The sequence below is a fragment of the Gorilla gorilla genome, chromosome 12 (assembly GCF_029281585.2).
Source record: "Gorilla gorilla gorilla isolate KB3781 chromosome 12, NHGRI_mGorGor1-v2.1_pri, whole genome shotgun sequence".
Taxonomy (NCBI): domain Eukaryota; kingdom Metazoa; phylum Chordata; class Mammalia; order Primates; family Hominidae; genus Gorilla; species Gorilla gorilla.
The window spans coordinates 111778017-111793559 of record NC_073236.2 but is presented as its reverse complement, the minus strand read 5'-3'; the positions used below and the strand labels follow the sequence as shown (position 1 = coordinate 111793559).

At 39.9% G+C, this 15543-nt stretch overlaps 1 protein-coding gene across 14 annotated transcripts in view; it reads left to right on the top strand.

Annotated features, from left to right (window-relative positions):
* BABAM2 (BRISC and BRCA1 A complex member 2) overlaps positions 1 to 15543 on the top strand; it is a 452513-nt gene that overhangs the window by 237882 nt on the left and 199088 nt on the right. For all 14 annotated transcript variants that reach the window (XR_002004718.3, XR_008676775.2, XM_055377654.2 and 11 more), the window contains one exon: positions 5277 to 5386. Coding sequence is in view for 12 of the 14 variants with exons in the window: in XM_055377654.2 (XP_055233629.1) it covers positions 5277 to 5386 (110 nt within the window). In the remaining 2 variants the exon portion in view is untranslated. The remainder of the gene's footprint in view (positions 1 to 5276; positions 5387 to 15543) is intronic.

Here is a 15543-nt window from a genome sequence, read left to right as displayed (position 1 = left end):
AGGCATATGGAATAAAGCCCCCAATTATAAAGGATTTTGGTGGCCCCTGGTTCTTTGCAGTGTGTTTTTGCAAGGTTATGTGATTTGTAATCATAGCCTCTAGCCTTGACCTTACATAAGAAAACTTAGTCATTGGGGAAAGGTTTCTGAAAGTAAATGTTATTTCTTTTTTAATTGTCTTTTTGACCAATCTAACTCACATAGGGCTACTTCTACACTTAGATCATAAAATGAATTTGTTCCTATGAATGTCTTCAAGCTCAGCTTTAACCTTAGTTTTAGATGTTTGATGAGTTTTAAAGTCATATTATACAATTGAGTAGTTTCTGTTTGTTGCAGACCCTAAGTATTTTTTACAATTTTCATTCTCATTTTACAGAAAGGAAAGTTCAAGGTTGAATACTCTATCATCTATAAAAGAGCAAGAAGTGATCAGTAAGCTCAGACTCCTGACCTGGGCTCTCCTTTTAAAGTCACTAGTTCTGGAGGACTTGGTGTATTAACAAGGCCAGGAGCAGGGAGCCAGCATTTAGTTTCTAGAGATTATTGGTGACAAAAAAATTTGTAAAGTAGGTTCCTGAAAAGTCTCTAGATGTAGAGAATAAAAATTAGGGATGAACATTCTATTTGTTCACTAATTTATTCATTCAGCTAACATTGAGTGGTTTCCATATGCCAGATACTGTGCTAAGATCCTGCTCTTACCCACTTATCCCCCTCCTCACCCAGTTAGAAACAGAACAAGACAAAACAAAGCTATACTTCTTATATCATGCCACCTAAAAATATATTCCAGAGGTATTGCAAATCTACAATGTACAGATAAAATTATAACAATATAAGATGAAAAACTAGAGAAGCAGTTATGGAACCTCAGAGTTATTGACCGGATTTAACTCTGCAAAAATCTAAATTTTCTGTGATGGCAGAAGAGCCCTCAAATGAAGTAAAAAGTCAAAAAGAGAAAATAACTTTAGCACATGTGACAGAAAAAGATTAAGAAACTCAATGAACAACAACAACAAAAACTAAGAACCTTAAAGCAAGATGGATAATGGATTTGATCAGGAAATTTACAAAAGAAATGTAGATGACCAGTAAATAAGTAAAAAGTTGCTCAGCCTCATTCATTGAATCTAAATGGAGATACCATTTTCCAGATTTTAAAGAGTGGTAACAGCCAGTGTTATCCAGTGATTCAGGATGAGGGGAAGCAGGCTTATACAAACTCACAGGTCCAAATATGAATTGTTGCAAATTTTTTTTATTTATTTATTTTTATTTTTATTTTATTTTATTATTATTATTTTTTTGAGACAGAGTCTCACTCTGTCAGCCAGGCTGGAGTGCAGTGGCACCATCTCGGCTCACTGCAATCTCCGCCTCCCGGGTTCAAGCAATTCTCCTGCCTCAGCCTCCCAAGTAGCTGGGATTACAGGCATGTGCCACCACGCCTGGCTAATTTTTGTATTTTTAGTAGAGATGGGGTTTACCATGTTGGCCAGGCTGGTCTCGAACTCCTGACCTCAGGTAATCCACCCACCTCGCCCTCCCAAAGTGCTGGGATTACAGGTGTGAGCCACCGCGCCCGGCCTGTTGCAAAATTTTTAGAAAATAATCTGTCAAATTCTTTTGAAATGTAAAATGTTCATAACCTTTGACCCAAGAAGCTCAGTTTTAATTCTCTATTTAAAAATATAAGTTCCACTACTAACAAATGCACACACACAAATGTACATACACTGACACAAACATACACACACAAAAGAATATTTATTACAGCACTATCAAGTGGCCAAGAATTGTGAACAACCCGAAGTTTGTTGCTAAGGAAATGGTTTAATAAAAAATAAATCCATGCCATGGAATATTATGTGGCTATTTAAAAAGCAGTTGATAGAGCGATATGATTCCTTTAGGGAAAACAAAACGGAAGGTTAAAGAGCTCTTTATATGCAAATGTGTGTATGTTTTTATGAGCATAAAGAAAGTAGTTTGAAGCTACCTACACACACAGTTAATATTGGTTACCTTGAAAAGTGGGGGCGAGAGAGGGGTGGAAGAGCTTTTACTTTATAAATTTCTGTATGGTTTGACTTGTTAAGGCAAGCCTAAATTTTGTAATCTAAAATTTTTTTTAATTTAATTTTATTATTATTATACTTTAAGTTTTAGGGTACATGTGCACAATGTGCAGGTTAGTTACATATGTATACATGTGCCATGCTGGTGTGCTGCACCCTTAACTCGTCATTTAGCATTATGTATATCTCCTAATGCTATCCCTCCCCCCTGCCCCCACCCCACAACAGTCCCCAGAGTGTGATGTTCCCCTTCCTGTGTCCGTGTGTTCTCATTGTTCAATTCCCACCTATGAGTGAGAACATGCGGTGTTTGGTTTTTTGTCCTTGCGATAGTTTACTGAGAATGATGATTTCCAATTTCATCCATGTCCCTACAAAGGACATGAACTCATCATTTCTTATGGCTGCATAGTATTCCATGGTGTATATGTGCCACATTTTCTTAATCCAGTCTATCATTGTTGGACATTTGGGTTGGTTCCAAGTCTTTGCTATTGTGAATAGTGCCACAATAAACATAAGTGTGCATGTGTCTTTATAGCAGCATGATTTATAGTCCTTTGGGTATATATCCAGTAATGGGATGGCTGGGTCAAATGGTATTTCTAGTTCTAGATCCCTGGGGAATCGCCACACTGTCTTCCACAATGGTTGAGCTAGTTTACAGTCCCACCAACAGTGTAAAAGTGTTCCTATTTCTCCACATCCTCTCCAGCACCTGTTGTTTCCTGACTTTTTAATGATTGCCATTCTAACTGGTGTGAGATGGTATCTCATTGTGGTTTTGATTTGCATTTCTCTGATGGCCAGTGATGGTGAGCATTTTTTCATGTGTTTTTTGGCTGCATAAATGTCTTCTTTTGAGAAGTGTCTGTTCATGTCCTTCACCCACTTTTTGATGGGGTTGTTTTTTTCTTGTAAATTTGTTTGAGTTCATTGTAGATTCTGGATATTAGCCCTTTGTCAGATGAGTAGGTTGCGAAAATTTTCTCCCATTTTGTAGGTTGCCTGTTCACTCTGATGGTAGTTTCTTTTGCTGTGCAGAAGCTCTTTAATTTAATTAGATCCCATTTGTCAATTTTGGCTTTTGTTGCCATTGCTTTTGGTGTTTTAGACATGAAGTCCTTAATTTTTTTAAAAAGAAAGAAAATGGAAAGGGAAGTGGCCAAAGAGACAGGAAAAGACCATCAAGAAAAGAGAGTTTTGAGAGGCAAGTGTTCACCCATGTCAAATACTGTTTAGACATCAAGTAAGAAAAGGGCAGAGAAGCATTTGGTGTGTTTAGTGGTTACCCTTGGTGGGAATGGTCTTCATGAACTTGTGGGGTCAGTAGTAGGCTATCGTTGTGGGCTAAGGGATAAGTGGAAGAGAAGGGAATAGAGAGTGTGTAGATAACTCTTCCAAGCAGTCTGTGAAGGGGAGGAGCAAGAGGAGAGGGAATCCAAGGAGCTCTGTAGAGTTCAACAAGATTCTTTCCTTTCCTTTAAAAATGTTTCTGTTTTAGGATGGGAGAGACTTGTGGTTCTTGTCCCTGTGTATACATGTCACACTCATCCATCTTATACACACAAGAGAATGCAGAGCAAGGAGACCAAAGTTTCCGGAGTTGAGCAGGATGAGTGATGGCCAGCTTCCCAGGATGAAGGAAAAGAAGGGGTGGCGTGACAGACAAAAGACATTGTATTTGAGGTTGAAGATACAATGTCAAGCTCATGAGTAGTGAGTCTTTTTTTTTTTTTTTTTTTGAGGTGGAGTCTCGCTCTGTCGCCCAGGCTGGAGTGCAGTGGTGCCATCTCCGCTCACTGCAAGCTCCTCCTCCCTGGTTCACGCCATTCTCCTGCCTCAGCGTCCCAAGCAGCTGGGACTACAGGTGCCCGCCACCACGCCCGGCTAATTTTGTTTTTTTGTATTTTTAGTAGAGACCGGGTTTCACCATGTTAGCCAGGATGGTCTCGATTTCCTGACCTCGTGATCCACCCGCCTCAGCCTCCCAAAGTGCTGGGATTACAGGCATGAGCCACCGCACCCAGCCGAGTAATGAGTCTTAAAGTCTAGGTGTGACCCCTCCCTCTCTTGCTGCTGGTGTGGCTGCTGAACCTTCCTAAGGACCTATGAACTGATCCAGAAATATAGGTCCGTTCTTACCAGTCTCTATGAGTGAAAGATGTTAAGTGTTTAACACATATTAAGTGTTTAGTAATTAAGTGTTTAAAATTTTTATATTTGACTTGGAGCCACTACCAACCAAAAATAAATTAAGGGTTATTAAAATTTGGTATTCACAAATTAAAATCAATGTGTGCCACGAGATTTATTTTAATTCAGTATTTTATTCAGAAGTCTGGCAGACACTTGGTGCTTGGCAATAATCATAAAGCACATGCACATAGTTGTAAATTCCACTATTTTGATTCAGGACACTTCATCGGTGTATCATCAGCGTTGGCTTGAGTTGGTTATAATATTCAGTTCCTGCTATTCTTGCTTTTTAATTATAAATTACAGTAAGTTTAGTTTTATCATTATCAGTTTAGTTTATTGTGTGTTATTTGGTTAATCTCACAATGTTTATTGGTACATACTTGGATCAACAATGTTTTGTCTTATAGTGTTCTTATAACTAGACTTTTAAGATATATATGTCTCGTGATTCACATGTGAATCATCCATTATCATTTTGCCAAAGTAGATGTGTACCTAACCCCCTTGTCATTTGCTTGTATGGTGACACTCTTCATGGTGATATGTTTCCTGCAAATTTTTGCTATTTAAATAGCTTACAACATACTGTCAAGGTAGGTGTAAGAAAATTACTGGATATTTTAATGTTTTTTGATGTTGTAGGATATAAATTATGTTTATAGTAATATGTTTACTGCAACTTAATTATATTTTTGCTGAATTCTTTGTTACCACCAGGTTCACTACCTGCCCCCTACCTCCTGAATGTGGGAACAAGTGAGATAGGTGGAGGTCTTTCGCTTTGCTGTGGTGGGCTTTGCTCAGAAAGTTTAAAATCCATCCCTCTAGAGGAGTGGGTAGATGTGTGGAAAGGATGTGCTAAGCAGCTAAGCTAAAGTGGAATAAGGGTAACTCACAGTCATGGCTTCAATGCCAGTGGACTGTGACCTTGTCACTAATAAGATATTAGGAGAACAGGTGCTGATGTTGTGTTTTCACTTCTTGTTTAAGGATGTAAATGAAGACCCTGGAGAAGATGTGGCCCTCCTCTCTGTTAGTTTTGAGGACACTGAAGCCACCCAGGTGTACCCCAAGCTGTACTTGTCACCTCGAATTGAGCAGTAAGTGTCATTAACATGAGGTAGCCTGGTGCTACTTCTTGCTAACCAATATGTCTCATTCTTTCTTTTGCCACTCTTGAACTCTTACATTTATTTCTCTTCATTGACTTTTGTTTCCTTAAAAAATTCATCATATTAAGAGTTTCCATTGCAGAATAAATGCAGTTAGTACTTGCCACTACAGCCTTTTGGCAAGTGTTATTGTGCATTTAGTGACATGAATACTGTACCTTTGTAGAGAGAAAAGAATAGGCAGACTGAGTCCAAAATTGAGACTCCTTCCAGATGTTCCCTGGAGTTCGAATGGTTGTAGCCTACAGTGGGCTGTAAACATCTGGCCCAATTTCTTACTTATTTGTAACTATTAATGTTATTTGTAAAATGTAACTAGCCTCTTCAAAATATTTAGCAAAAACTGACTCAGAAGTTAGTAAAGCTAATATTAAAAGTAGATAGCTTAAAAAGATAACATGTTTTATTTTGCTGCATCGAAATAGCTGCGTATAATTTTACACAACATTCGGGCTACATGGCAGAAGTAGTTTGATATCGCATTTGTGTTATAACCAAGTAACATTATTCATCAGTAATGAATTTTGTAAGGCCTGAATTCACAGTGTGCTTATTGTGGGTGAAATGCTTTAGTAGCTTATTCTACTTCAAAGGAAGCTGAGGTTCATTGAAAATGGATTATAAGCAGATTTGGTTGGGAACTTCTGACAGGACAGATTTTTCATCAGCAGAGAGAGTTTTTACAGACTCTGATTGAAATGTATTATTAAAATTCTCTGTGAGTCATTTAGTTACAGTTGGCTGATTTCTGTCTGTGAGTAGATGTGGTCACTATCTAGCATTCTTAGTAAAAATACTGAGCCATTTTTACCCCTTCCGACCTTAGTTGCTCTAATTTATAAATCATGGACACGTCATCTTAAAAACCAATATGACACAGCTGTTTATACTCAAATATGGGAGCTTATGAACATCAATAATCTATAGGCATTTTCTTGTCTTTTTATATATCTGACACAGCACTTAGAACAGGATTTTACAGTAGCAGGCACTCAATGAATGTTTAATTTTTGTTTTGAGACAGCGTCTCACTCTGTCACCCAGGCTGGAGTGTAGTGGCATGCTTATGGCTCACTGCAGCCTTGACCTCCTGGGCTCAAGTGACCCTCCTACCTCAGTCTCCCAAGTGGCTAGGACTCCAGGTGCCACCATGCATGCCTAATGTTTTTATTTTTATTTTTGTAGAGACCGGGTCTCGCTCTATTGCCCAGGCTAGTCTCAAACTCCTAGGCTCAAGTGATTCTGCTGCCTCGGCCTCCCAAAGAATGTTTCTGGTTTTTGTTTTTTGTTTGTTTGTTTGTTTTGAGACAGAGTCTCACTCTGTCATCCAGGCTGGAGTGCAGTGGTGCAATCTCGGCTCACTGCAACCTCCACCTTCTGGGTTCAAGTGATTCTTGGGTTTCAGCCTCCCAAGTACCTGGGACTACAGGCACCAGCCACCACACCCAGCTAATATTTTGTATTTTCAGTAGAGACAGAGTTTCACCATGTTGGCCAAGCTGGTCTCGAACTCCTGACCTCAGGTGATCTGCCCGCCTCGGCCTCCCAAAGTGCTAGGATTACAGGCATGAGCCACAGTGCCTGGCCCCAAAGAGTGTTTTATTATTTTTTAATTGAAAATATTGACCTATATTAGTAAGCGATCAGTGGATACCAGAGGCAGTACAATGATGTGGCATAAGGCAAGGGCTCTGAGTCAAGCAGATCTAGTTTAAACCTGGTTCCTGCCACTCACCAGCTGGCACAAAATGTAACTTCTCTGAGCTTGTTTCCTCAGTCATAAAATAGACATAATAATACCTATTTCTTAGTGTTGTTTTCAGGATTATATTAATACTGTTCATAAAGCATTAATCACAGTGCCTGGCACTACAGTAAACACTCAGCAAGTAATAGCCATGAATATTATTATTATTGATACAGTTCCTAGGAGAAGAACGAGTGAGTGTTTAGCAGGGATAAGTTGGGGCAGAAAAGGAGAGGATGGGTAAATAAGGGAGCAAGTACCAGTTCTAGCGTAGCCACTCATTGTGTAACTAATGAGTTAAATTACAAAGGTGCTTCGGTGATGAGAAAAGAGTTAATGAAACAATCGCAAGATGTGGGCAATATGAATATATTAGTTAAGCTGCAGGCAATAATTTGCCAGCTCAGAAAAACATTTGTTCCAGCAGCTAGGTTGTTTTTCTTGGAAGTTACTACACCTAATTTGCAAATAAACTTGCTAATGAAATAGTCTCACTCTAAAAATCTAACATGTGTGGGAAATGATTAGGGAAGGGTATATTTTAAAAGTCATTTTTCCAATCTCCAAAGTCCAGCTCTCTCATGTCCTTCCTCCCTTTTTTTTCTTTCTTCTTCTTCTTCTTCTTTTTTTTTTTTTTGAGACGGAATCTCATTCCGTCCCCCAGGCTGGAGTGCAGTGGCACCATCTCCGCTCACTGCAAGCTCCGCCTCCTGGGTTCACGCCATTCTCTTGCCTCAGCCTCCCGAGTAGCTGGGACTACAGGTGCCCGCCACCACGCCCGGCTAATTTTTTGTATTTTTAGTAGAGACGGGGTTTCACCGTGTTAGCCAGGATGGTCTCAAACTCCTGACCTCGTGATCCACCCACCTCGGCCTCCCAAAGTGCTGAGATTACAGGTGTGAGCCACCGCGCCCGGCCTCTTCTTCTTTCTTATGTTAAGAGCTCTCCACAGCATACCCTTTTAGATCATTTTTCGGTTGCTTCCCCTCATATACTGTTTCCTTCAGCCAGACCTGAGCACTTGAAGTTTTCTTACATTGCCAGCACTCTCTTGCCTCTGTGCTTTTGCTAAAGCTGCTCCTTCCATGTACAAGGCCCTTCTCTAACCCCTCTTCCTGTTGAAATACTATACTTTTTCTAAGGCCTTATTCAAATACCGTCTCTACCAACCATTTTCCCTGAGGACAATTAGTCTAGCCTTCCCCAGAGCTCTTTGTAACACTGAATTTATATTAATCTTATAATCTATATTTATATTATAATCTACCCATCATAGCTTTAATTGGTGATAAGGATTTTTAAAAATCTTTTGCTGAATTGCAAGCTACTTATTGAGGTGAGGAACAAGTCTTTTTTTTAATGCCATGCATAAATGCAATACACAGTTATCAATTGCCTAATTGGCAGTCTTCTAGGTGAATAAGTAGTTCTCACCAAAATATTGGAAAATGCCTCACTGAAAGGTCTTATACTTTTCCTGGTTGCTACAAATTCACTTGGTAGAACTACGTTTATAATACCAAAACAAACTACCAAACATTCTTATATCTTTAAGTAGAAGTTTTCAAAATGAGGTTTTAGAGAAAGATTAACATAAAAGAAGTAAACTTGGGGTATGACTTCTGTAAGGGCTTAGATATTTGCTAAAGTTATTAATACTTTTGGTTAATTCTTCCAGAGTTCAGAGCATAGAACAGACATAATGCCATTTCAAGAAGGCCGTAGTCATGGGATAGGTTTTGAGAACTGACTGTGCTAAGCTCTCATTTGTTTTCTGTGTTTTATACTATCTTGTCAACTCTTAGCTATCCAAGCATTGATTATCGACTCAGACTTGGAGAGTTCTTTCAGGAGTCATGGGAAAAGCATCCCATGTGGACCCGCCCAAAGCCGACGTCAAACTCTTGCCCTAGCTGAGGCTTGTACTCCTTTTGGCTTCTGCTATGGCTCTTTCTAGGAAGTCCCAAGCCCCATGCAGTGCATTTGACAGGGAGAGGCTCAGGAGAGACCAATAGCCCCATCCACACTGGGTAAAAATTACCAAGAGAAGGCTTGCATTCCCACCATCTCCTCCATGGGCATAGAGAGATATCGTGGGCCTGGGAGGAACCACATTCCAGTCTGACTGTTCCTCTGTCCCAGCTTGTCCATGCAGGAGGCAAAGATATTATACTCACGTTAACTACTCCCAGCATTTGGAAAAGAAAAGGGCAACTTTTGGGTCTTGTCATCATATGTAGGAAAAAATATTGATTTGTTGTACCCTAAAAAGACTACAAATTAGACAATCCTGACAAAAGAGAACATCGGTCAGATTCATTGGTAGAAGACTCCGAGATGTGTTCTAATTTGATGAAGCTCTGAAATGTGATCCCACTTCTGAAGTCTGTTTGCCCAGGGTCGTGGAATAGTTGTCTGGTGTCCCTGGCAGCCCTGCCACACGTGGCTGCATGCCCTTACGATGCTTAGATGCATATTGTTTACCGGTCTCCCACTGCGCATTTCTATGACTTGCGGAGTAAATGCTTCTGAGAAGAACTTTGTGTTCTTGCACAAGGGACATTTATGAAATAAACATATTTCTGGCCCTATACATTTGTCTTCCAAGGAACCAAAACCAATCCATTGAATTAGACACAAGTAAGTTCTGTTAATTAAAAAAAAAAAAAAGTCAATGGTGAGTTATGCAAAAAAAAAAAAAAAAAAAAAAAAGCTAGTAGTCAGTGTTGCAAATTAGATTTTGGTTGAATATTAGAAAAGGGGAAAAAATAGTTTCTAAACCAGTTGCTTTTTTTCCCCCTGGCAGAAAAGCTGTGAGTTTTAAGGTTACATCATCAGAGCTGGCGTGAAACATGCTCTACCTTTCCCTCCTCCCCAGACTGTTGGCAGTTGTTGTAGTGAAACCAAAGGTTAAATGGGCATGAGAGTCTGCATAGCACTCTTCCCCAAAAGGTGTGGGCCCTTTTCTTGGCTTGAGCCACTTTGTGGGAGTGGTTTAAAGACAACCAGCTTCCTCATTCCCTGTGCTGTTCCCACTCTGTGCATAAAAAGAGGACTTCAGCCCTGAGGCAGACCAGGTGGCATCTTTCACAAGTACAGAATTTGTTTTTAGAACTTTTTGTTAAGTTACATCTGCCTTGGAAATGAGTACTCAAAACTTCCCAGCCCACGAACGCTCACTATTACTGAGGCCTGTGTACCTGCAATATGCATGTTTGTTCTTTCAGGCAACAGAAACCCAATGAGAATCGACCACATGTGAGGCCCTTTGCTAGGTGCTTCAGAGGCTGTCAGCATAAATGAAATGTGGCTCATCCCCATAATTTCCTTAAAGTAAGAGGGATCAGAACAAATATGGCAAGTTGTGACTTGTGGATTAATAGAAAAGGCATATTAATACATGGCATCAAAAGCCCCCTGTTCCTTCACTTATTGGCTGGCAATCTTGGCTTAAGTTAACGTTTTTGAGCTTCATTTCATCTTCTGTGAAGAGGAATAAATCTAAGTTTCAGTTTCATCTACTCCAAGTGGGGAGGTAGATGAGAAAGGCCCTACTGTAGTGCTTGGCCCATGGTTGATGCTTAGTTAGTGCTCCTTGAGAAAATACTTATTAAGTGCTATAAGAGTTCAAGAGAGTGGGAGATCACATTTCCATTTGATTTGGTGGAGAAGGAGCTTTGGAAGATTATGGAAAGCCTGGCTTTTCTAGAGATTAAATATGCAGTACTGTAACAATAACAGATATGTATTTGTTCAGTACTTTAAAATATTCAAACTGCTTTTCACTTTACCATCCCATCTGATCCTCATGATAGTATGTCTATCATGTGTTTTATAATATAGCTTTTTTCTTCCATAACTTGGAGTTTTTAGATCCTTCCTTGTCTCCTTCACTGCTACTCCTTCCTTTTTTCAACCCATTAAATTATGCTAAATTGTGCTTCCTGTGATAACATCTCTAGACACTTTTGTGGCATTGCCTGTTTGTGGATGACACCCAGATCCCCATTTCTAATCTCAGCATTTCTCCCTGCTTACAGATCTGCTTCTCTAACCACTAGATAGACATGTCTATCTGTGTGTTCAGTTGACACCTCAAATTCAAAGGGCCTGAAACTAAACTCATCATTCCCCCAATAAGCTGATGTTTCTTCTTTACAGCCTGTTTTTATTCATGACACTCTTGTCTTCTTGGTGCCCAGGTGGTACATCTTAAAGGCATTGACCATACCTCATGCCCCTATTAGCCAGCCAGTTGTTTTGGACTAAAAACCCACTCTCCACAATGTCTCTGAGTCTTGTCATGCCTACTATCATTACCTAGTTCAGTCTTTCAGTTGCCATGGGTCCTGAGGGGCTCTTAACTTCTAGTTCCTTCCTATATCAGTTTATCCATGCGGAACTGTCACTGTCCTTTGAAGTAAATTCCAGTCCTGTAATGTCCTTGCTGAGAAGCTTCAATGCCGCTCTGTTGCCAAGCGAAGTAAATGCACAGCTCTCCGTCTGGCATTCAGAGTCCGTGTTACAGTCCTGTTCACTTTTCCACCCTAGGCTGGACTCTACGTGTATCCTGTTGTCCAGCCAAACAGAATTTTATGATTTCCTGAACACACCTTGTATTTTTTTCACTTCCATACCTTGCTCAGGCTACTCCTTAGACCAGAACATTGAGTTTATTTACCTCCCCCACAGGGTCCGTTAAAGTCCTGCCCATGTTCTTAGATCTTCTCAATCATCACCTCCTCCATGGAACATTTCCTGACCACCACTGCCTGCCTCCACAATGGCACCACACTTTTTCCCTCTGTGTTTATGCCTCCTTTGTCATATTGCCTCCCTGGACTCTAAACTCTTTAAGGCCTGGGCCTCTTTTCCATCAGTTGAGGGCTGGTGAGCCACAGCCCCTCTGGCCAAGCTGGCCCCAGCCAGGCCCCTGCCCAAGCTCAACCACAGTCTCCATTGACAGGTCTGGCTGGAGAGGCAGAAAGCTGTGACACTATGTGCATGTTAAGGTGGTGGGTTTTCACAGTCATTTCTTATTGCTGTGCCTTGTGCTAGCCAGGAGGATACTTTCCTTTATGGTCGCCTGTTCATGTTTCTGAGAGGTGGAGCCCTGTTTCGTAAGAGTGGTTTATCAGCTGAATCCTGAAGGTGGAATATGACTTTGATCTTCTGTGACCTATGTGACCTAATATAGTCCTGTTGGCGTCTCCAGCCTCCCCTCCCCTGCCTTTACCCCACAGCGTGCCTGGCAGCAAACATGGTCTCTTGGAATATTTGGATAGCCTGGGATCTACAAGGGCTGGGATAAAGTGAAACTTGGCTAAAGGACCTAGGGAAAGGGTGAGGGGAACTGAAAATTAAAATAATACTACTTAAAATTATGGATGAGTAAGGATATTACATTCAGATAAATTGGATCAAATACGTTTTTTAAAAGCAATAAGCAAGTTAAATATATTGGTATATGTGATTTTATTTACCACCAAATTTGATATCTTAACAGAATGGAAAATTTTTGTTTTAGATGCTTAAAATATTTTTAAAACAATGAGAAAAATTGTATAACTAACAGGTATAGATTTTAAAGAAAAAAATTCTTGCCTTGAAAAAAAATCCGTATTGGTCATCTCAAAAAAGAGACCTTCCAGATCTGTTAGGCTGATTTTGTGTCAGGATTTAAGTAATAGAACGTAATAGTAAACATGGTTTAATTTAGCCTTACTCATGTTTTCTTGAGTCACTGAGATAATCCTATAATAAATATTGTGCTCCTGGAGAGTTTTTTTCTTTAGTCCTTTGATAAATAGATGGTCCTGAGTATGCTAAGACAGCCAGCTCTCAGGAGAAGATATGTATTTGATTTTGGTAGAGAGAGCTGTCTTATCCTCTAGGGACTTGAGATGTTCGTTTTACTAGTCTGGGAGCAGGGCCAAAAGGGTTCTTCGTGACTTAGAATGGAATTCTGAAAAGTAAGTTCAGCAAGTTTTCATTAGTGAGTTTGGCCTTTTGTCTTGCCTGTGCCTCCCAAAAGATCAAGAGCTCAGCCTTTGCTTTGAAATATTACAAAAAAGAACCAGAACATAATTTAGTTGGGGGAGAAAATCAATCAGCCCCAAAATATCATATTTTTGGAAACATTCTGGTGTAGAACTCCCACCTCCCTAGCCACTTAAGTTAGTGATATCTCAGTGTTTTTATCTAGCTTCCTTTTTAGGCAGAAAATACACATTTAGAAAGAAGATGTATATAAATCTGTGATAACTCAAATCTCACTGGTACATGTTTCTTAAACTTGTTTGACCCTTAAGTTCTGTCTTAAATTTATTTTGAGTCTTGGGGAAGTTCTGTGCCTTATTTCTCTTAAATGCTATACTCCTCTCTACAGCATAATAATTAGTCTAAAGCTATAAGATATACTATATCTTAATTTAAAAAATCAGGCCTAGCACCTTTCTGCAAAACATCTCAAGGGTTTTGTGCAGATTTTTTTTCTGCCGTGAAGATGAGAAATTCATGATTTCCAGTTTAACACTATTTCTTAACAGCAAAGCTTTTCACACCGATCATTACTGTTTTATGCAGTTGCTGTTCATTTATATTTATTCACAAGTAGGAAAACATTCCTCAGTGGAAGGTCTGAGATGCAAAGTGCTAGTTAACAAAAACATTGAGCAAAGAAATCAGAAAGTAGATGGGAAAATGCCCCCAGAATGTCCCAGAACTGATGGAAGATATCAACCCTCAGATTGAGAAAGTCCGGTGAATCTCAAACAGGCCAAATAAAAAGAAATTGACACCTAGACATATCGTAAGGAAACTGTACAACACCAGAGATTAACAGTAACCAAAGTTGACACAGTATGTTTAAAGGAATAGCAGATTGACACAGACCTCTTTGAAAATCTAATGAGAGCCATAGACTTCACCCTAGAAAAATATATATGCATAAAAAGTTTAAATATAGTTTGGAGAGTAACGCACCTTCTCCTAAAGCAATTCCTAAATCTCATTTAAGGATCTGTATTCTATAGTTCAGTTCTGCATTTTTAATGTCTTCTATGTTGCCTCATGCTAGAATAGTCACTATATCTTCATATGTAATATTTAAAGTGTGAATTATCATCTAACACTTCCTGTCTTCCTGTCCCCCAAATCTATACTTCTCCCATGTTCTTTATTTTCGTTAATGGCTTTACCCTCCTTCTAATGACCCTAGCCATGAAACCCAGGCATCCTATTTTTGACCTCTTGCTATTGCTTCCCATGTCTAATCAATTGCCAGTTCATTTTGCTTGTGTGTCGTCTCTCATGTTCATCTCCTCACCCTTGCCCCAGCATGTTTCAAGCATCTAAGTATCTTATTCTTTGCTAGATTAATCTCAATAAAACAGAGCTTGATCCCTGTCACTTCCTTGGTACAACAGCCTTTATGCCTCTTTACAGGACAGACCATGCAGGAAAACTGCATACGACATTGTTCTCTCTGAGAAGCCTCAGTGCCCACCACACTCACAGCCTGCTGTGGACCATGTGCCCCAGATACCCAAGCCATAGGTAGTAGGACCAGGGATAGGTACTCCTGGGAATTATTCTTAATTTGGAGGAAGTGTAACTATGTTTAAAAATTTTTTTTCAGCTGGGCGCAATGGCTCACGTCTGTAATCCCAGCACTCTGGGAGTCCGAGGCAGGGGGATCACTAGCTGGGAGGCTGAGGCAGGAGAATCGCTTGAACGGAGAGGTGGAGGTTGCAGTAAGCCAAGAACGCACCATTGCACTCCAGCCTGGGCGACAAGAGTGAAACTCCATCTCAAAAAAAAAAAAAAAAGAAAAAGAAAAAAAAGAGGTGGAGACCATCCTGGCCAACATGGAGAAACCCTGCCTCTACTAAAAATGCAAAGATTAGCTGGGTGTGGTGGCATGCACCTCTAGTCCCAGCTACTTGGGAGGCTGAGGCAGGAGAATTGCTTGAACCTGGGAGATGGAGGTTGCAGTGAGCTTAGATTGCACCACTGCACTCCAGCCTGGTGACAGAGTGAGACTCCGTCTCAAAAAAAATGAGTAAATAAAAAATAAAAAAAATTTATTCAACACCTCTTAGTGTTTTGTTGCAGGAGGACTCTAGGTTATCCAGTTAGCCATATTGCTAGATGTCTTTCTGTATTGTGTCTTGATGATTCCAGTTTTCTACAAGGATTGACTGGGATTGCAGATATGCTCTGAATGACATACTAGAGATATTCTAGCTGTGCAGCTGTTGAAATACTTTCCTGTTTGTCTTTGCTTCTTGTGGTTTTATATTAAACTTCTATCCTTTGTGATGACTTATCTGAGCTA